Below are 20,655 nucleotides of genomic sequence, written 5' to 3'. Positions count from 1 at the left end.
GTAAACAGTCATTGTACTACACACTGGCTGGTCCACAAAGAACCCAGATACAGGCAGTCCCCGGGTTACGAACACCCGCCAGTACAAATGAGGTTAAACTTTAAATTTATAGTATTTTATTTACCTAATGACTTATTTTTTACTTTCATTTACTGTATTTTGTCATTATATTTATTCTTTTCTCTTAATTTAAGTGAATTTAGATGTACATAATGACTTAGGTTATGATATAGTTGGAATTTAAGCATTGTTCTGTAAGTATGGTATATGGGCATAGCATGTAATACTATTATTTCAACTTTCGTACATTTTCGACTTAAGAACGTCCCCAGGAACGGAACTCGTTCGTAACCCGGGGACTGCCTATAGAACATGGATGTTATGTTGTATATAGGTACAATAAGTGTAAATATTTACTGGTAATAACCATATACTGTAACATTGTAGTGTTTTTTAGAGAAAGTGGGTTAAAGAAGAGGATTTTTTTCAAATAGGTTCCTAATACAGTACAGTACTGTATAGTGTATGAAAACAAGGTATATCTCCCCAGAACTAAAAATGGCTGCCGTACAGTAAATTGGCCTGAACTCAAGCGCCAGCTGAGATAGAGACCTAGAATTGATACTCAATGGGTTTGAATCCTTGCTCTATTCACCAAACACTTTAAAAATCCTGCATTATGTCAGCATTGTCTCTAGGTTAATTGTCAGTGCAGCACCATTAATGGACTGTAGAAGTAAAGCATATCCTTTTTCAGGCAATTGTTTCCTCCAACTGTCTAAAAAATTTGCACTTTAACATACTGTACAAAGTGTAAGACTTGTTGGTTTCATCTACTTATGTCTGCTGCATAGGGGCTGAGATTCATAACTAAGCTTGTTTACCAGATTCTTAAAGTATTGTATGTGAAAAGTTAAGTGAAAGTACCTGAATGTTCTGAAGTACATTTCATCAAGTGCAAGTACAAACTATTGTATTGTGAAATTTTAAGTGCAAGTAAAGAATAAGTACTTAAAATTGGTATTTGACTACCAAGTACAGTACTTGAGCCGAAGCCTGGCACACGGATAGTGCAGGTACAGTATAAGAACAATGGTAAACATTAAGTTGATTCAACCAAGTACTGTATAGTCTAAGAAGTTGCTAAAAACTTTGACCACTTAGGCCCTGAAGTAGAGATTAACCATTACCACAGATAAGCACTGTAGCTGTAATAGTATATAAAAACTTGTCCCATGTATTGGTTGTAAGTTTCCATATACTGTACAGTAGTATTTGGTGACCCCATCATCGTCCTCTGAAAAATTCCTGGATCCTCCCCCGTTAACAATTCTTCATGTACAAGGATACATCAGCCATAACAAAGACCCTGCTGGAAATAAGCATCTGATGACTTTGTTGACTGTTCTTGGTTAATTACTGTAAACAGGCATGGAAACCCTACATCCAGAAAGACCTAACCTCCTTAGAAAAGGTGCAACATGGAGTGACTAAGATGATTTCAGACCGATTTCTTCTCGATTATCCAAGTAGAATGAGGGCCTTAGGACTAACAACCCTTTAGACAAGGCACAACAGGACAGACCTCATAGAAATTTTCAAAATCCTGAAAGGGGTGGAAAATGTGAACCTGAGCCACTTCTTCATGGTGTTATGCACCGCCAGCATCAGGGAACATAATTACAAGCTTGAAAAGTTGTTATGTAGAACGAACACAGGGAAATACTTCGTCACACACAGGGTGGTAGACCTATGGAACAGTTGAGAACCGTACTGGGCTTCAAAATAGCCCTTGATAAAACTATCAAGAACAGTGTATGGATCCTATACAGTCCACTGGCCTCCTTCCCTTGGCCTTACCACCTCACCGTTAGGTAAATGGGTGAAAGCGAAATTACTTTACTTTATTCTCTTTGCCACTGATTAGTTTGTTAACTGCATGGGAGATTGGTCACATTTCTGTTATGCACCATTGGCAAGCACTGGCTCCAGAATGGTTGTTTAGATTCAATGTCACGAAATGCAAAAGAATGCACCTAGGTCGTACCAACAGTAAGAAGGTATATCACATGTCCCAATGGGACAAAGAAACACCATTAACAAAGACCAAATGTGAAAAGGACCTAGGTGTGTATGTCGAAAATGAACTTAAGTTCTCAGACCATTGTAGAAAGAAAGTGAATCAATTAAATAAGCTAGTAGGTCTTACAAGAAGAGACTTCAGATACCTAGACGGTCCTTCAAAGTGAGGTGCTTCCATATTTGGAGTACTGTCACCCCTTCTGGTCCCAGAGATGTGCTATAGTCTGTCAGTTGATTGAAAACTGGTGCTTGCACTACGGCACCTCAGATACCCAGAGACTAGAATACCTGTAATTGCCTAGCCTATACTACTGTATAGGCGGGCAAGGGGTGACTTAATAAAAGTTTATAAACACCCCAGAGGACATTAATCAGTTCAGTCAGTCGAATATTCATACCTGGAGCTGGCGGATGCCTGCTCCGCTAGCGGTCACAACTTACAGTTGAAGCCACAAGTTCAGAGAATTTTCAGGACAAACTTTTTTGGAGTGAAAGTTGTGAGCTAGATATATAGCGTGTATACCTGCACTGTCTATGTATATTGTCAGTATACCTGCACTACCTATGTATATTGTCAGTATACCTGCACTGTCCATATTGTCGGTATACCTACACTGTATGTGTATATTGTCTCGGTACCTGCATTATCTATGTATATTATCTGTATACTTGCATTGTCTATAAACATGCAGGACCAAATGTAAACTTGTATATGAGTGACGATATTACTGAATAAATATCCACCAATGTCTCTACTTAACAAATACATGAGGACTCCCTGAAAAACTCTATAAAAGAAAATAGATTATAAATTCCTTCAAAGAAAATTGTTTACACTGCAGAGTCACAGGTTTTCGATTATTGTTTTACTTTGAAACAGATGGAAATGATGTGTCTTGCCATTAAGGTTAGAGAGAGAGTATTATTGAACTAATGATTAATGAAGTGGTAAGAGAGGTTAATAATAAGCCACCAACCTACTTGACCTATTTTCCTATTAAAATGAAAGGTGGCAGAAACAAAGGGGCCGCGTTTAACAACTTAGAAACTGTAATGCTTTTTCTCACTTATCTCTATCTTAACCATCTATAATACCAATTTTATATTACTTAAATTAGATATATTATAATATTACACACAAAAAGTATTATATAGAGTGGATAAATAGGTATAATATGAGAGAAAAAGGGCAATATTTTTAATTTGAGGTTTGAACGTGGCCGGATCAGCTGTGAGTGAGTCTTGGTGGTGTGAGAGACGAGTCAGTCTGGCCGACCACCACACAAACTACTTCACCCATCCCTTAAAACTTATCCACCAGCTCTCAGCCACATCTCATCCACCTAGGAGCCACCCACCATCCACCACCATGTCCGCTGGGTGTTGTGGGACCAAGAAACCGAAGCTCAATGGCGGCCCTCAGGTACAATTCACACTAGACATGGAGATGATCATTTACCAGGGAATTACCTTATTTGTAGTGGAGTTGTATTTATTAGAGGGAAATATATCATAAGTATACAGTTCAGGACGTGGAGAAAATTGTATGATGTACTGTGTTTATTATTGATGTTGTATAGTGAAATATGAAGGTGAGGATGAAGGAAGTTATGCCAATGAAAACAGGTCAAGAACATTACCAAGGTTAACCCTAGCAACAGTGGCTACATAAACAAACTTCGATATATATGACCTTAAATATTAATAATGGTTGTATTTATGGTGATTTAGTTTTGTATATTTTGATATTTAAAGGACATGAAGTATGTATTGGGAGTAAGACAGGCAGAGGTTATTATTAAGTTGTAAGAGCCTAGGCAGTACTCTAAGGCTTAATGCTTCATCCTCTCATCACTGAACAATCTACAATAAACAAAAGAAAATATTGTAAAATCCAATGAGAAGAATTTGTGTTAATTGGGATATAATTCTTTCATGTGAATCTCAACCAAAAGTTTCCTCTGTTACATTATATATGACCCCAGGGAGAACAATGGGGAAGAAAGTTACTTGACCTGGCTACAGCCTCATGATCCTTGGATAGTGTTGGTCAGGTTAGTTATTGGGTTCAACATATCAATCCATCTCTAAGTATATTTTCCTTTGTTCTTCTTTACCTTCATATATTATGCATTTGAATAAATATTTTGGTGACAATTTCCATAAAAAATACATACAAATACAAAATCTTCTCTTGTTTCATCACCAGAAAAATTTGACAACCGCAACACTGAAAAAATATTAATCTATAACGTCTCTCGTGTCGCTGTTCTCTTCAGTATCATGCGTGTTATTGTGTCTTGTTTGTTGACAGTCAAACTTCTTTAATTTTGCACGTTAATGTTTTAAAACTTAACGTGTATTCTCCTCCTTCTCCCCTTACTGAGATGATGTGGCTATGTCAGGCTGCATGTTGAGTGATGTGCATGAACTATGTATTGGGGAAGGTAAGGTAAGGTTAAGTTAGATTAGATTAGGTTAGTTTAGATTAGGTTAGGTTAAGTATGGATGTATTGTCTGGGATCACCATTAATGATGACTGACATAATATAGATCACCTGAAGATTAGCCCAGAATTTATATCACCTGATAATTAAACACCCTATAGCTACCTGGGGGTGGGGTTGGATTAGGTTTAGTGATTGGGTGGTTAATCTTAGGGTGAAATAATGTAGGTTAGTGTTAGGGTGATTAATCTTACGGTGAAATTAAGTGGGGGGGGTTAATCCTCAGTTACATAAAATCCAAAATAATCCTCTTACTTTGTAGAATCCATTTTTCGATACTATCTAATTGCTATTTCCATTAATGTACGTTCACTTTACTGTAACACTATTAAGCACCAAGTAGCTTTGGCCTCCATGTCTCCAGCAGTCAGGGAATTAACAGAAACCAGCTCTAAACAGTGATTATAGCAGGAATGAACCCCTGAGATGTGTCAAATTTAGTCATTGGTTTGTTGCATCTAAAATCAGGCAAAGTTGTGATATTTTGGTACATATATCCAATCACTTGAAGATGAGGCTCCCCAGTTAATTTTACCTGAAGATTAATCACCCTAATTTTACCTGGGAGGGGTTAGGGTAGGGTGATTAATCTTCCGGTGAAATAAGCTCGGGTGTCTAATCTTCAGATAGTAGCATATTTCACTGTAGAATACTGTATAGGTTAGGTTCACCTGATTCATTTTGACTTGCATTGGTTTTGGTGACTGAACCAACTTAAACTTAACAAATGTAACTAAAGGCTATTATAAGTTATGTGTGGTGGCTTAAGTTTGTCTGCATTCATTAAGGGTTTACTCAGATCAAGCCCCACAGACTATAGCTGTGGCAATAATTCGTTGGGTAATATAAGTTAATGAATGTATGGATTTTGTGGTAAGTACAGTGAGGGTGAATGAAGGTCAGTGGGTGGTGCTGACGTACATGAAGGTTGGGGAGTGAGTATTGGCTCAAGGTTATACAGTACAGTATTCTGCATGTAACTGTATTTTAATGTATCTTCATATACATTTTTTTTTCCATTTAAATCTTTGGGTAAAGTGAAAAAGCAGAGAAGACAGACATCAGTTGAATGTTGAAGAATTTGTAACAAGTAACATACACTGTACTAGTTGAATGTTGAAGAATTTGTAACAAGTAACATAATGTACTATATATGGCAAATGATTCTCAGTTATATTTGGTGGACGGAATCTTTTCTTTGTTTTCTTGGACACTGGAATCTGATATTTTTAAGTCACTTGTCAAAAGATGATCAGTGCTTCGTTATTAACCCCTATGTGTGTGTGTGTGTATGTGTGTGCTGTGATGGACCTATGTCTTGGCTCCTTGTGCAGGGGATACAAGCCTGTACGTTATGTATTCTCAGTCGAATGTTATCAAACGCTACCGTACCAGTTTTGTCAGTTAGCAAGAGTCGACCTGGTTCATCTATCATTAAGTACACCTCTTGTTTGAGCAATGTTTAGGCAAGGTTCTTAGACCTTTTCTGTTTTAACTGGTTATTTGTTCAGGTTTCCACCCAATTAATGCAACTCAGTTATTATTATTATTTTTTTTATTTCTGCGGTGGTGTACAGCATAAACAATCAGTAGTCCTGCATATTTATTATTTCAGAAAAGAGTTAGGTATTGTATTAAAAACATAAAAGATTATGTAACTATACTGTACTCTACTAGTACAAAGAGAAAATTATATAATGGTACAGTACTGTATTCAAGGTTACACTGGTACAGGACAGTACATAGCTATAAGGTTATCCCATATAGTATGTTAGTTTTGTTGTGTTCATCTAAATATGGCCACAGAATTGTCACTCAATCTGCTATTTGTGATCAGTGTTACTGATTTCAAGGATAGGAAGATATGTATTCATCTAAATCATCATACAAATTTACAGTAGATTCAGTATGTATATAGACAGTATGGGTATACAGTTCAACTTGCTTCGAGACAATGGAGATGTAACTAGTAATCGGCATTGTATGGTACAATGCAGGTATACAAACACTGGTAACCACTAAGGCCGTCAGTACTGTATATTGAACTTGTTAGGTTTACATAATGAAGAACCCAAATTTTACGAGAATGAGTATGGTGTGGTTAAGGATAATTAAGAATAAATGATTAGATAGAATGATGGAAGTGAGTCATTTGGTATGGATTCTGACTAAGGTGGGATATTGTTAGCCAAAATTCATCTCGGTTTTCTCAAGGTAAGTCTTCTTTGAGATGTAAATACAGTATTGTACTAGAATTGAATTTGTGAATGTCTCTTTTTATCATACTGTAATTGGATCATATGAACGTTAATTACTCGAGCTTATTTCACCTAATTATTAAACACCCTGATGCTAACCTAGCTTAATATAACCCTCCCAGATGAAATAAGTTAGGGTGCCTAATCTTCATGTGATGTGAAGGTTAAGTTTCGCGAGAATACTGGAATTTCGGTTCGGTTTAGTTTAGTTAAGAGTAAATCAAAGTTAGGGTATATGTTTTTATGTGGGTGGATTAAAGTTAATGTTAGGTTAAGATCAGTTAGGGTAGAATGAAGATTAGATTAAGTTCAGTGAGGGTTAGATGAGAGTAGATCAATCTTCAGGTTGGTTAACTTTGATTAGGATGAATTTGAGGAAAGTTGGGTTAAGTTTAATTAGGATATACTGTATTAAAGTTAGGTTAAGTTTGTTAGGATACATGAAGTTAGGTTAGGGAAGATTGAAGTTTGGTGAGTTGGTAATTTATTTTTGTAAATTAAGATTAGATAAGGTTAATATAGGAGTGGAGATGGTTCAGTGGGTACAATGCTCACTTTCTGATTTAAGGATCAGTGGTTTGCATCCCTTAGTCTACTCAGCTGTGAATGGGTACATAAGTTTTCAGTTGGGGAAGTGAAGGCAGTTAGGTGTAGTGCCAGCCATGATGCCTCATATTGTACAGAAAACAGGCATAGTCATTGGTGTTCTGTGTCTGTACTGCCCTTAATGAACTACCTGGCCTCTGGGACCCACTTTTAGCTTTAAGTTGTATGCAGGGAAATTTGTTCAGTTTTGAAACATGCTGCTTGGCCCTGGTCCAGAGGTTGTCAGATAAGAGAGTGTCAGCCTGTACGTGGGTGCCTCTCCTCCCGCACCCTCAACCATCCACACATACAGTGCCTCGTACAGTATCTGCTGTCTCGTGGGTTACTTTGAGGTTTGTGATCCCAAGTGAAGTGTTCTTCTTGTGTGGTTCTACTTTACAGTAAATAAACTCAAGTCACTGTCTTGAAATTGGTAAATACAGTACAGTACAGTATGCAGGGTGTTGAATTTTATGAATTACAGTAGCTGTAAAAAAATGATGCATTCTGTAAGCACAACCTTCATTTGTTTACTTCTGTTCAACAGGGTTATTTTGGGATGAATCTTCCTTGGACCAGTGACATAATTCTTCACTTGTTTCCAGATACAGTAATATTGAATATTTTTGTGTCTACACTGTGGAACCTTAATTTGTATTGTATATTGTATTGTTGAATGTACCAATGTGCAACCTTTGATTCTACCTTGGTGGATGAGGAGCATCTTGTTAGTAAGGTCTTGCAAGTTGTGTGCATGTTTTTATGGTGTCACAAGTTCTTTAGGTAGAAGGCATGCAGGTGGACTATTATGGTACAGTACAGTACTTGTAACCTGTGACTGAAGATGAGATATTTTTCTTCTTAAGTTTGGGATATCTTATTAGAGTTTATGTACAGTACTGTATGTTGAGTTTGGGTTGTTGGTGTAAAAGTCGACTATTGTATTACCAAATTACATAATAGTGTACAGTATAACAGCCACTGAACCATTAGTCTGATTAAGAATTGATTTCAAGCACAAATGGTCAAATCTTAAGCTATTTATTAAATCAGATCTTGTTGAAAATCAGTGAACACCCAAACTAAATACTGAACTGAACTGAACTGAACTGGATAATGTTCCTTAGTGCTGAATTATGTTCTTTTAGTGCTGAATTATGTTCTTTAGTGTTGGATTATGTTCTTTAGTGCTGAATTATATTCTTTTAGTGTTGAATTATGTTCTTTTAGTGCTGAATTATGTTCTTTTAATGCTGAATTATGTTCTTTTGGTGCTGAATTATGTTCTTTTAGTGCTGAATTATGTTCTTTTAATGCTGAATTATGTTCTTTTAGTGCTGAATTATGTACTTTTAGTGCTGAATTATGTTCATTTAGTGCTGAATTATGTACTTTTAGTGCTGAATTATGTTCATTTAGTGTTGAATTATGTTCTTTAGTGCTGAATTATGTTCTTTTAGTGCTGAATTATGTTCTTTTAGTGCTGAATTATGTTCTTTTAGTGCTGAATTATGTTCTTTTAGTGCTGAATTATGTTCTTTTAGTGCTGAATTATGTTCATTTAGTGTTGAATTATGTTCTTTAGTGCTGAATTATGTTCTTTTAGTGTTGAATTATGTTCTTTAGTGCTGAATTATGTTCTTTTAGTGCTGAATTATGTTCTTTTAGTGCTGAATTATGTTCTTTTAGTGCTGAATTATGTTCTTTTAGTGCTGAATTATGTTCTTTTAGTGCTGAATTATGTTCTTTTAGTGCTGAATTATGTTATTTATTGCTGAATTCAAGTCTGTTCCCTCATTGAACGTTTATTGTTGCATCCTGTAGCTGTACCCTGTTTGTCTTCAATTAAAAAAGATGTCAACTAAAAAAAACCAGAAATGAGTTGTTGTTCTGTGCTTCAGCCATAAGAACAGGTGCAGCCAGTCACTTTAAAATAATGCATAGCGACTGTCAGTGTTGGTGGATGTAGAGTATTCATCTATTTGTTCATTATGGCCATATCTTTTTGTGACGGGAACATGATATTTTATTTTTTGGGAAGGGAGGATTTTTTATATTTTTTTTAAGGTGAATTTATTTGATTTTTATTTTCAATTTTTTTTTATTTTTTTTTTATTTTTTTTTTAAGGGAGAATTTTGTCTGTTTTTGATGGGAAACTCAAAAGAAGTTAGAGACGGGAATGTACACTCACTTAAGAGATTATTCTGCACCTTTGCCGGACCAAGAAATCTGGTAACACTCATCACGGCTTCTGTCGCGGTGGTCGTAGCGGATGATGTGAGAGCCAAGGGTGCAGAATATTTTATTTTAGTGAGTGTACGGTAGTGTGTGTTGCTTTAACCCCTTGTGTTTCATGTGTGCTCCCTGCTGTATACTGTATGATATGTGAGTGACCATATTATTGTTTTTATTATTGTTATTATTATTATTATTATTATTATTGTGTATTATTATTACATGATTCTTTTTATTGTTATTTTTGTTGTTATTATTGTTATTTTTATTATTATTTTGTGTAATATTATTATTATTATTAATATTATTACTTGTATTATTATTATTAACTACAGGTATAAAAGTGAATGGTGACATTAGTAGACTATGATGGAACTTAAATGAAATGTCTTTTTTGATCTGAGAATGCCTTAGGTTTTGGTACAGTATATACAGTACAGTAACCTTGGGTGTGTTCAGAAAAATATTAAGTGTGATAGATATTCATAAACATCTAAAATATAGTAGACATTCTGAAAAAAACCCAGTAAGTGAGGCATGGGGTAATTAACGTTCAAATTTAACTAGTTAAATTAATTAATTGCCCCACCCCTGTTAGCTATGAGTATGTACTTGTACTGTACAGGAAAGCCAACAGTATGGATGCTCACTCACTGGGCACAAGGTGTTTGGTGTATTATATATTGCACTACATACTGTACATGTTATTTTTACTAAGGTGTTAATTAATAATTAATTGGAGTTAATCGATTAATTTGATAAAACTTTGATTAAGTTAACCCATATTTTAAAAGCTATCCAGTGAAGTTAATTGCCCCATGTTTGCAGTAAGTAGCAACTGTATAATAGGTATTGAGAAAAATCTGAATTATAATACATATTTTTTACTTTATGTTGCTGTGTCTCAAAGATTTATAATGAAAGAAGAAATCCCTACCAATCAACCCCCAAATTAGGGACCATGCAACCAAAACAACAACCTTCTTATATATATATATATATATATACAGTCATTCAACAACAGTTTTGATTATGTGAAGAGAGGCAGTAATACAGTTAACCCTCACTTTACTCGGTTAATGTAGCCCGCAGGGTCCCGCGTAAAGTGAGAAACGCGTAAAGTGAATAACATAACATATGGGATTAATTGAAATAGAGTCCGGGCCGACCCCCAAACTCCACTTTTTGACGACACACAACTATGTTGTTGTAAAAATTTCATCTTAACTTTATGATGGTATGAAAAAACAAGTAATATAGAAGAGGTTAGGTTAGGAAAACTAAAAGTTATGTGGAACACTTACGTTAGTAGAAGAGATGGGTCGGCATACGGGGATGGAGGCTGGTTCCGAGGCAGAGGGCAGATTACTGGCCCTCAGGTGAATCACCATTACTAGGTGAATCACCATCACTGTCACTTACAGTTGTCAGGGCTTCCCTGACAAATCCCTCAAAGTCATCTTCACTGTCACTATCACTGGCTTGGGCTGGCTGTGGTGGGTTGCGGGCGAAGAACTCGGTTATGCTTTTTTGACTTGGCTGGTGTTTATGTTGTCTTGATACACCGTGATGTACGGCTCCATAGCCTGCACCAGCTGGGTATGGAAGACTTCATAGCGGTCATCGTCATTGTCGCGGGAAAGGAAGGACTTCATTTTCTCTGCACACTCCATGGCACCCTTAATATCACTATGAGTTAAACTGTGTTCTTCGGAGAATGACGCACCTTCTTCCTCCTCTTCACTGACGTGATCTTCTTCCAACATCTCGTCGGCAGTCACTTCAGGATCTCTGATCACCTCCAGGATGTCGTCGTTGGTGGTCTCGGAGAAGCCTGGAACTGTAACAGTCTGCGCAGCTTCTCTGGCAAGGTCCACTGCTACTGCAACATTCTGAACCTCACCAGTCACAGATTGACTCCTCCTCTCACCTGGTATTCCATGCAACACATGTCTCCATGCGTGACGAATTGTAGCAATAGACAGCTGATCCCATGACTCCACCAAGAAGTCCACAGCTTTCTTGATGTTAAATACTCTCCAGAATTGTTTGAACAGTATTTTTTGCTGTGCCAACTGTTGATCCTCATCTTCTTCGCTCTTGCTATCGGTGGTGGTGTCACTCAGGTTACGCAACTCTTCCCTGGTGTTGGTGTAGTCGTTCAGGAGTTTGAATTTTTTTGTTGAGAATGCAGCTTTTACATTACAGATTAACTCTTGGTCCATGGGCTGTAATATAGACGTAGTGTTGGGAGGAAGGAAGACCACTTTTACGTTGGGGTGACGATCTAACAGTAGGGGCGAGTGTCCTGGTGCGTTGTCCAGCAGCAACAAAATATTGAATGGCACATTCTGTCGCTCACAGAATTTCTTTACATCGGGAACAAAACAGTCATCAAACCAGGAGAGGGACAGTGTAGAGAACATCCACGCCTTACGTGCGGTCAGCCAGTGGACATTTAGCTTGGTCATGTCCATGGTTTTGTAGGCGTGCGGCTTGCGTGCTGTGTGGATCACCGATAACTTGAGCTTACAGGTACCGGAGGCATTGGTGGTAAACAGGACGGTGATGCGTTCCTTCTGCATCTTCCGGCCCCGAATCCTGCTGGCATTCTTTACAACGAAGGACTTGGAAGGTAGCTTTTTCCAGAAAAGACCAGATTCGTCCATGTTAAACACCTGGTCGTCACTGTACTGTCCTTCCTCCATAATCTCACGTAAAAACGGAGGAAATTCCCTAGCCGCAGCATGGTCAGCACTCGCTTCTTCACCACCAATGTTTATATTGGTGATCTTGTTCCGGATCTTAAACCTCTGTAACCACCCAGAGGAAGCAGTAAAGGGTTTGGGCTCTGTAATTCCCATCTTTCGTGCCACTGCCATGTACAGTTCACGTGCGTAGTCCTTAACAGAGCGCGTGTCGACCGCCATGTTCCGTCGCGCCTGACGCACCAAGTACCTCACAAGTAATTTTTCTGTCTTGAGAAGCACCTGGTTGTGAAAATACTTGATCATAGAAGCACCTGTAGACTTTGTGATCTTCATGTCCTCCTTTATCTTGGCTGCATCCTTCTTTATTGTTCGAATCGTAGATTCATTCACACCATGCTGGCGCGCCAAATCAACCTGCCTTGTTCCTTTCTCCAACTCTTGGATGATGGTATACTTCACCTCGTAGCTTAAGGAACGTCGTGTCTTCTTTGGCTTAGTGCCGCTGGGTCCAGGTAAGGAAAGGTTTCTCTCTGGGGGTGGTGGTCCGGCGGAAGCCATTTTACTGAACAATGGATGCACGATTACACGGTGTGGCCTTGAGGGATGAAACTGCCGCAGCTAGGTCAAGCGTCGTCTTTCCTCCCTCCCTCCCTCCCCCGGGTGGACACGTCATAATACTTTAAGCCAATTACAGCTAGCAGCAGAGGGGGGTAGGGATGCATGGCCAATCACAGTCGGATACTTCATATGACGTCAGTGATAACGCAACAAAGACACACACTGCGCAACCTTACCGCGCGGCTTGCCCAAGCGGAGGGAGGAGGAGGGAGAGGCGAGGAGCACAGGCAGGCAGGCGGGCGGGTGGCGGGTGGGGCGAATCTAAAAATAGCGTCGCGCCGGACACACTCCGCGTAATGGGGTTCACGTACCGCGTAATGTGAGCACGTTAGGTTCTGGCAAGGCACCGCGTAAACGCGGAGTATGGGACCGCGTAAAGTGAGGGTTAACTGTAGTAACAATTAAGTTAGAGTATTTTGAAATAAATTAATTTAAGTGGATATAGAGTGTCTTATATAATGTGTAATATTTTGCCTAAGTCAGTAAGAATTTTGTCATTTGTTTTTGAACCATGTGACAGTAGAGCTGAGTGTTGTATTAGGGCAACACATATACTGTACTGTACTGTAAAGTGTTATGCTCTGATTACTACAATAGATGATGTGACAGGCCTCATTTTACTTGCCGTGTACAGTACAGTACCAATATACTGTACAGGGTTTAAAATGTTTTCACCTGTGCGTGCCGGAATTCGAACCTGGACCACCAAGGTTGGCAGTCCCAGCATGCATGTAGATGAAAACTTGTTTCCATTGACTTACCTGTTTATATTGCAGGTTGTCATATATAGCGTGTCTCATAGGTTGGTGCACTGTGAAGAGAGAGAGAGAGAGATTAATTTTCCCACAGGGCATGAGCTATGAGACTTCCTGTCCAGTACAGTATAGGGTGCCTGAGTGATAGATAACCCCCTTAGAACAACATATTCTGCCCGGCAGGATGATTGCGCTGCTGTTGTCACCTTTGGCGAGACATTAGTACAGTACAGGCTTTAGGTGCATACAGGAACAAAGTGTACAACATTCAGAGAGATAGGACGGAGGTAAGCAACAAATTTGGAAATGAATATCAATAGTTAACTAAAAAGAAGAAATAGATTTAACTGACAATGAATTATTCTTGATATTATTATTATTATTTTATTGAATTAATTGTTGATGGTAAAGAATTTGATTATTATTAGTCCTTTTTCCTCATTCTTTTTTCTTGATTTGTTTTACCTATTTTGTAGCTATGCACTTTATCACCCAACATTTGTATATCTCTATAGTGTGTGTTTATGGTCCTCCTTCTTTATCCGTATTATCCCTCCTGTGTCATTCACTATTCTTCTGTTTTAAAATTCATTCTTGCTATTCACAATCAATAGGTTTGGGATTACGTAGTTATTAGCTAACGGTAATGTCTGTCTGTTTGTCATCACACGGATGATATTGCGACCCCTGAGAACAAATCCTCAAGTGACGAGTGTTGTTGGGAAATAGAAGCCAAACAAGAGGCAGGTTTGTGAGTGGTGAAGAGTGGTTGTGGGGTGTTGTGAGTGGTGAAGAGTGGTTGTGGGGTGTTGTGAGTGGTGAAGAGTGGTTGTGGGGTGTTGGGAGGGGTCAAGAGTGGTTGTGGGGTGTTGGGAGGGGTCAAGAGTGGTTGTGGGGTGTTGGGAGGGGTCAAGAATGGTGAAGAGAGGTTGTGGGTGTTGTGAGTGGTGAAGAGTGGTTGTGGGGTGTGAGTGGTGTGAGTGGTTGTGGGGTGTTGTGAGTGGTGAAGAGTGGTTGTGGGGTGTTGTGAGTGGTGAGTGGTGGGGTGTTGAGGGTCAAGAGTGGTTGTGGGGTGTTGTGAGTGGTGAAAGAGTGGTTGTGGGGTGTTGTGAGTGGTGAAGAGTGGTTGTGGGGTGGTGGAGTGGTGAAAGAGGTTGTGGGTGTTGTGAGTGGTCAAGAGTGGTTGTGGGGTGTTGAGGAGGTTGTGAGGTGTTGGGAGAGGTTGTGGGGTGTTGGGAGAGGTTGGAGGTGTTGGGAGGTTGTGGGGTGTTGGGAGAGGTTGTGGGGTGTTGGGAGAGGTTGTGGGGTGTTGGGAGAGGTTGTGGGGTGTTGGGAGAGGTTGTGGGGTGTTGGGAGAGGTTGTGGGGTGTTGGGAGAGGTTGTGGGGTGTTGGGAGAAGTGTTGGGAGAGGGTGTTGGGAGAGGTTGTGGGGTGTTGGGAGAAGGTGTTGAGGTGTTGGGAGAGGTTGTGTGTGGGAGAGTTGAGGTGTTGAGGAGGAGTTGAGGTGTTGGGAGAGGAGTGTGAGGTGTTGGGAGAGGTTGTGGGGTGTGGGAGAGGTTGTGAGAGGTGGGGATGTTGGGGTGTTGGGAGAGGTTGTGGGGTGGTGGGAGAGGTTGTGGGGTAGATGAAGAGGGAGTACAGGGGCAGGTGTGTGTAGTAAAGGGAGGGAGGGAGACTCCGCCTACATCACCAGAGGGGAAGGAATGGTGGAACAATACATAAAGGGGAGATTGGGGAGTTGAAAAGGGAAACATAAACGACAAGGGAGGTAAGTGATAAAGAGGAAAAGAGCAAAGGTGGGAGGTATGGGGGGGATGGAGGAAGAAAGAGAGGGAAGGGGAGGAAGGTGAGAGGGTGGAAGGGCATTGTGTCAAGATGTATGAACTTCCTGGTGGGTGGGATCTGATCACATATTCACATCAGCTTAATTTTTTGTGATTTGTAACGAATAAGTAATTTCCTGTACTAGTTGAGAATCCTTTATCTTAAGTCCTTGTGGCCGAACGTGTCGCGAATTCTGGATAAAGAATTCTCAAGCTGTAGTGTTGTATCCTTTATATATGGTGACCTTCTTTTGGGGCTCTATACCATGTGTATGAGAAAGAGAGTTTAATTCTTTTTCTAATAATTCTGCCCTGTGAAGCAGATGTATTCGGGGGTGTTTTAGTTTTAATTTATCTTCGTGGTGGTAATTGGCTTTTTATTCACTGGTAACTTAAACGAACTCGAGCAATATTCATTCTTGTATATGATTGAAAAGTGTCCTCCAGCTTGTCTTATAGGTCACACACTGTAGGGGAATGTGATCTACAACACCCAGGCATATGGATATTGTCAATTAAAAACAAATGATCACTGTGCCGGATCTGGCTTTCTCTACAGTACCTGAATATTAAACCAACTCTTTCCTCTTGTAATAATTTTGACTTCCATCTTTTTTGATTTTGTTATGATTCTCTCGCCTGGTGCATGACTTGCGATGCACCCTGCACAGATACCGTAAGTCTACTCAAGGTACAGTTCTGTAATAAGTTGCTGCTGCTCACCATTTTTACCTGGTACAGTAATCATTGTTAAATGCTTGAAATCTCCTCAAGCCTTAAACCTTGGTGTGAGACAGGCTAAAGAGGAAGCAGAACTGACAGAAACTGGCTTTGTGGTTTTATGGTCCTTTGAGGGTAACATTCACAGTAATCGGTAAGTACTCCTCAGACTTATCGATAGTCCCTATTAATTTCTGTAACAAGGTTCCTCAAGTGATTACCCAAATTTCAGTAAACTAGAGAAACATGTGACTTATTCCTGAAAATATATACAGTCCAAAGGAGTTTTAATTTGTTACATTACCTTAATTTATACTTCTTGTGTTATTCAGCTAAAGTGTCAGAGGTTGTATGTCAGTTTGTTCCTTTAGTCTGTGTTACTGAGGACCTGAATGATATGCATGTGGTTGAACGTCAGTCTCGTTATATTTGTATGGTCAGAAACTCACTGGCTACAGTTGTTATACAGTATACTGTACAGTGTAGTCTCAGTATAGTGCACTAATTCACTACAGTAGAGTGTTACACAGTGAAATTTTAAGTATTTTGCAGTGATGGGTACTGAAGCTATTGTGTTAGTGAGTTTACAGAATAGTGAAAGTAATCCCCCACCCCCCTTGCCAGCCATTACAAATACTGTATTGTGTTATCCATTATCATACAACTGCTTGTATACAGCACCGCTCCTCCCCGACTTACGACGGGGATAGGGACCCAAATCCAGGTCGTAAGTCGAAAATGCTTAAATAATACATAGAAAATCTAAAATGGGTGTCTCTTTTTCTTTTTAGCACCACAAAACTCTCACTTTTAAGCTTGCCAGCCATTTTAAAGTGAATTACAAAATTTTTTTTTGTCTGTGTATTGACGCTGGGAATTGAAAATATGTAATTTGAAAAAAATTTTGGTATGACTGAGGCAGGTCGTAAGGCGGGGAGGAGCTGTATATATAAATATTAGTAAATATGATACCTTAATACAAATACAGTACAATACTGTAATATACTCTACTGTAGTACAGGTCAGGTTAAGGTCTTGTAACAACATGATGTTCTACACCAGGTGGGTGATGACTTACTCTCCTTAACAGTTACTGTATATGAACAAAATTAATTATCTTTATCTTCACCAATACACTTTTTTGCCCCTTATTTACTGTATGTACTGTACAGGTATACTGTATATGTAAGGTCTAGGGTTAAGTAAGTGTTCTGAAACAAACTTTATTAGAATACGTACAGTATTTATTATCAAGTTACGTATGATTCTGTGTTGCCATAATTGTGAAATACTGTATAACAAATTGCAACACAGTATTTTAAGGTGATACATACGGAGACTACCATCCAAAGCAAATAATAATAGATAAATAAATGGAGGAGTATCAGAAGTGAACGTACAGAACACTAGCTTAAGTAAACACCGCTTCCCTTGAATTTTCAAATGCCAAGACAACATTCTATAGACTGAGTTGTTCAAATCAGAACTAATGACAATGGTATACTGTACTGTATAAAGATATGATAGTGTTTGTACAATTGGAGTATATCTTTTCACGGTGAGTTTACGAGTGTTTACCTGTGAGGATCCAGGAGGCAGGTGTAAAGGTTGCCTTAACCCTTAAACAGTGGTTGTTGTTGATGGAAGTTAGGTGTAGGGACGTTGGCCGTCATCAATAGAAGTTAGATGTAGGGACGGTGGCCATCATCAATAGAAGTTAGGTGTAGGGACGTTGGCCGTCATCAATAGAAGTTAGATGTAGGGACGGTGGCCATCATCAATAGAAGTTAGATGTAGGGACGGTGGCCGTCATCAATAGAAGTTAGGTGTAGGGACGGTGGCCATCAATGGAAGTTAGATGTAGGGACGGTGGCCATCATCAGTAGAAGTTAGATGTAGGGACGGTGGCCATCAATGGAAGTTAGATGTAGGGACGGTGGCCGTCAACTGTAGAAGTTTCATGTTCCTTACTTGACTTTTTTTTGCATATAAGGGGGGAGGGGAGAATTTTTAGCTAGCAATTGAGGCTTCATGGCAGGAACATGGAAATTGATGGATAAAGTTATGGTGGCTTTGAGAAAAATTAGAACGAGACATGAAACATCTACTGGCAACTTGCGTAAATTTTGCCTCTATAATTTTGATTTTTTTTAACATTCCAGAACGTCCTCCTATTTACCCGCCATTTTTTTTTTAATTAATTTTGGAAATATTGATTTTTTTCTCGATTTAACCCCGCGTGGGGGGTACTGCCAGCACCCTAACCTGGGGCTTAAGGGTTAATCAAAAAGAAATTTACTACCCCTGGCATCCATGTTCACACTAAAGGCAGGGAAGGTTTATGTTTGCAGGTGAGCTAGGATTATATTGTTAATAATTACCTGTATTGTGTGGGAAATACTAATGGAACTTGAATAAATTGAGGGAAAGTGTGTTAATGTTGTATGTTATTAATACCGTCATATACTTGCCTTACAGTGGAGTTAAATTTACAGTGTATATCTCTGTGATTTAGAGAAGCACTTTGTTAGATGTTCGTGTAGCCATCGTCAGAGACTGAGATGGGCGGTAGAGTTGGTCAAGACTAAGGACACTACTACAGATAACCAACCATTTAGGCTTATATGAAATACAGTAATTGCATTTCTTTATCTTTTTATATTGTAGTGTTATTAGCTGTGTGTCTTGTTTCTCATTATGCAGGCAGGTAACTGATCCACAACCGCTGTACATGGTTGTATATTTACACTTTTTCTTGAACTAACCTCCTTGTGTCATACTACTACCACCACCACTCAGACCTTTAATGCAATCTTTTCCTGCATCTTATTCCACCACTCACTTTTCTCAGATGTCTTTTATTTCACATTAATTCTCCTTCCTGCTCGGACTGCTTCTGCACCCAATGTATTGTGTAATATAACTGATGACTCCCTCTCTCTTGACGTTAGATAATAACCCTAACAAAATAATGCTAAGACAGATTATATTGATCAAAAACTAACCATGTCTGCTCTTTGGTAAACTGTTCATGGGTAGTGTTTGCTTAACCCACCTCACTTACCTCCTGTAGTGTGTAATGGCAGAAATTAATTTACTGTACAGTTTTCTGGTAGAATTTACTTTGCCATAGTTCACTACACCAGGAGGGGGAATAGGAGTCCAGTCTGAAACAGGCAGTGGGTTACTTTACATCTTGCACTCACAAAAGTTCTTTTTCCACACCGTGATCAGATGGCAAGGGAGACACAGTCGGGGATCGAACCACAACCTCTTCGTGCATCAATCAGGCATTGTACCCACTCCACCACGGCCAAGGGACAAAAGTGCGGGTATCCTTATGGACATTTGAACCCCACGCCTGCCCGCAATCGCGCAGTGAGTTGTTACGCATTCAAGACTTGCTCGTTTGTGAGCATCTCCTTAAGTTTCCCTTCCACACTCATTCATTAAATTACTCCATTATTAATCTTAGTTTAAAGGACAAGACAGTTCTTACTTACCTGAGTTGGAAATAAAACTAAATAAACATGACAATAGTGAGATAAACTATGAGATGCTATTCTCATTTACTAGCTAATAAGAGAACCATCATTACTGTTTGGAAACTTATCATCCCTAAGTTTGCTGAGAAACTGTTCCTATTTGGAGCTTAGTGCCCCTGGCAGCCTTTTATCCCTTTAACTACAGCTTCACTTGGCCAAATGCTTTATTCTCAAAATCTTTGCTGTCAGTCTGTTTATTAAAGGTCCATGAGGAGATCATAACTCAGATTACCCAAATCTTCATACTTTTACAGTATCTGTGAATTAAGGTGTGTAACATTCATAGATGCTGTAGCCAGTTACTTGTGTTAAATGCTTTACTAAAACTGCTTCCATCTTATAGCCAAGTTCAGCTATACACAGTTTGCTTTGGTTCACTTGCAGTACCGTATCATCTTGTCTCTCTCAGCAAATTTTCTGGTCAATGTAGTTTTGAAGAAAATGTTGAACTTCATGTTTTAAATAAGAGGTTAATACTTACTTTAGCAAGCTGTTAGTGTGCATGGTTGTTGTACAGTAGATTATACTGAAGATATTATCATATTTTTCTATACATTGCTTTTGCTGGAAGTGACAACAATTATGCCGTTATACTTCTAATAGTAGATAAAGTGTTCTTTACAACTTTTATACTGTACTACTTAATTCTGAACTATAACAGAGGGACAATATTTATGGCTATTTCTAACAAAACTTCAATTCACACTGAAGTTAATATATCTAACTAATTACTACTTGCATTTGACCTTGGAATATCATAATATTCTCAATGGTTGAATGAATGCATAATATTGTTTTGCTTTGACAGAATTAGC

The 20,655-nt window shown here is 38.9% G+C and overlaps 1 protein-coding gene across 6 annotated transcripts in view; it reads left to right on the top strand.

Moving 5' to 3' along the window:
• Positions 1-3,303: 3,303 nt before the first annotated feature.
• Positions 3,304-20,655, top strand: part of LOC121859470 (AMME syndrome candidate gene 1 protein homolog) — a 39,495-nt gene continuing 22,143 nt past the window's right edge. For 4 of the 6 annotated variants that reach the window (XM_042356299.1, XM_042356298.1, XM_042356297.1 and 1 more), the window contains exons 1-2: positions 3,304-3,505; positions 19,530-19,673. In XM_042356299.1, coding sequence (XP_042212233.1) covers positions 3,452-3,505; positions 19,530-19,673 — 198 coding nt within the window. In that variant the 5' untranslated portion in view covers positions 3,304-3,451. The remainder of the gene's footprint in view (positions 3,506-19,529; positions 19,674-20,655) is intronic. The other 2 variants (XM_042356301.1, XM_042356300.1) reach the window with 1 other exon arrangement.

Source organism: Homarus americanus, unplaced genomic scaffold (genome assembly GCF_018991925.1).
Source record: "Homarus americanus isolate GMGI-L3 unplaced genomic scaffold, GMGI_Hamer_2.0 scaffold7626, whole genome shotgun sequence".
NCBI lineage: Eukaryota > Metazoa > Arthropoda > Malacostraca > Decapoda > Nephropidae > Homarus > Homarus americanus.
The sequence above is the reverse complement of the archived record's forward strand: the minus strand, read 5'-3'. Positions and strand labels throughout refer to the sequence as shown.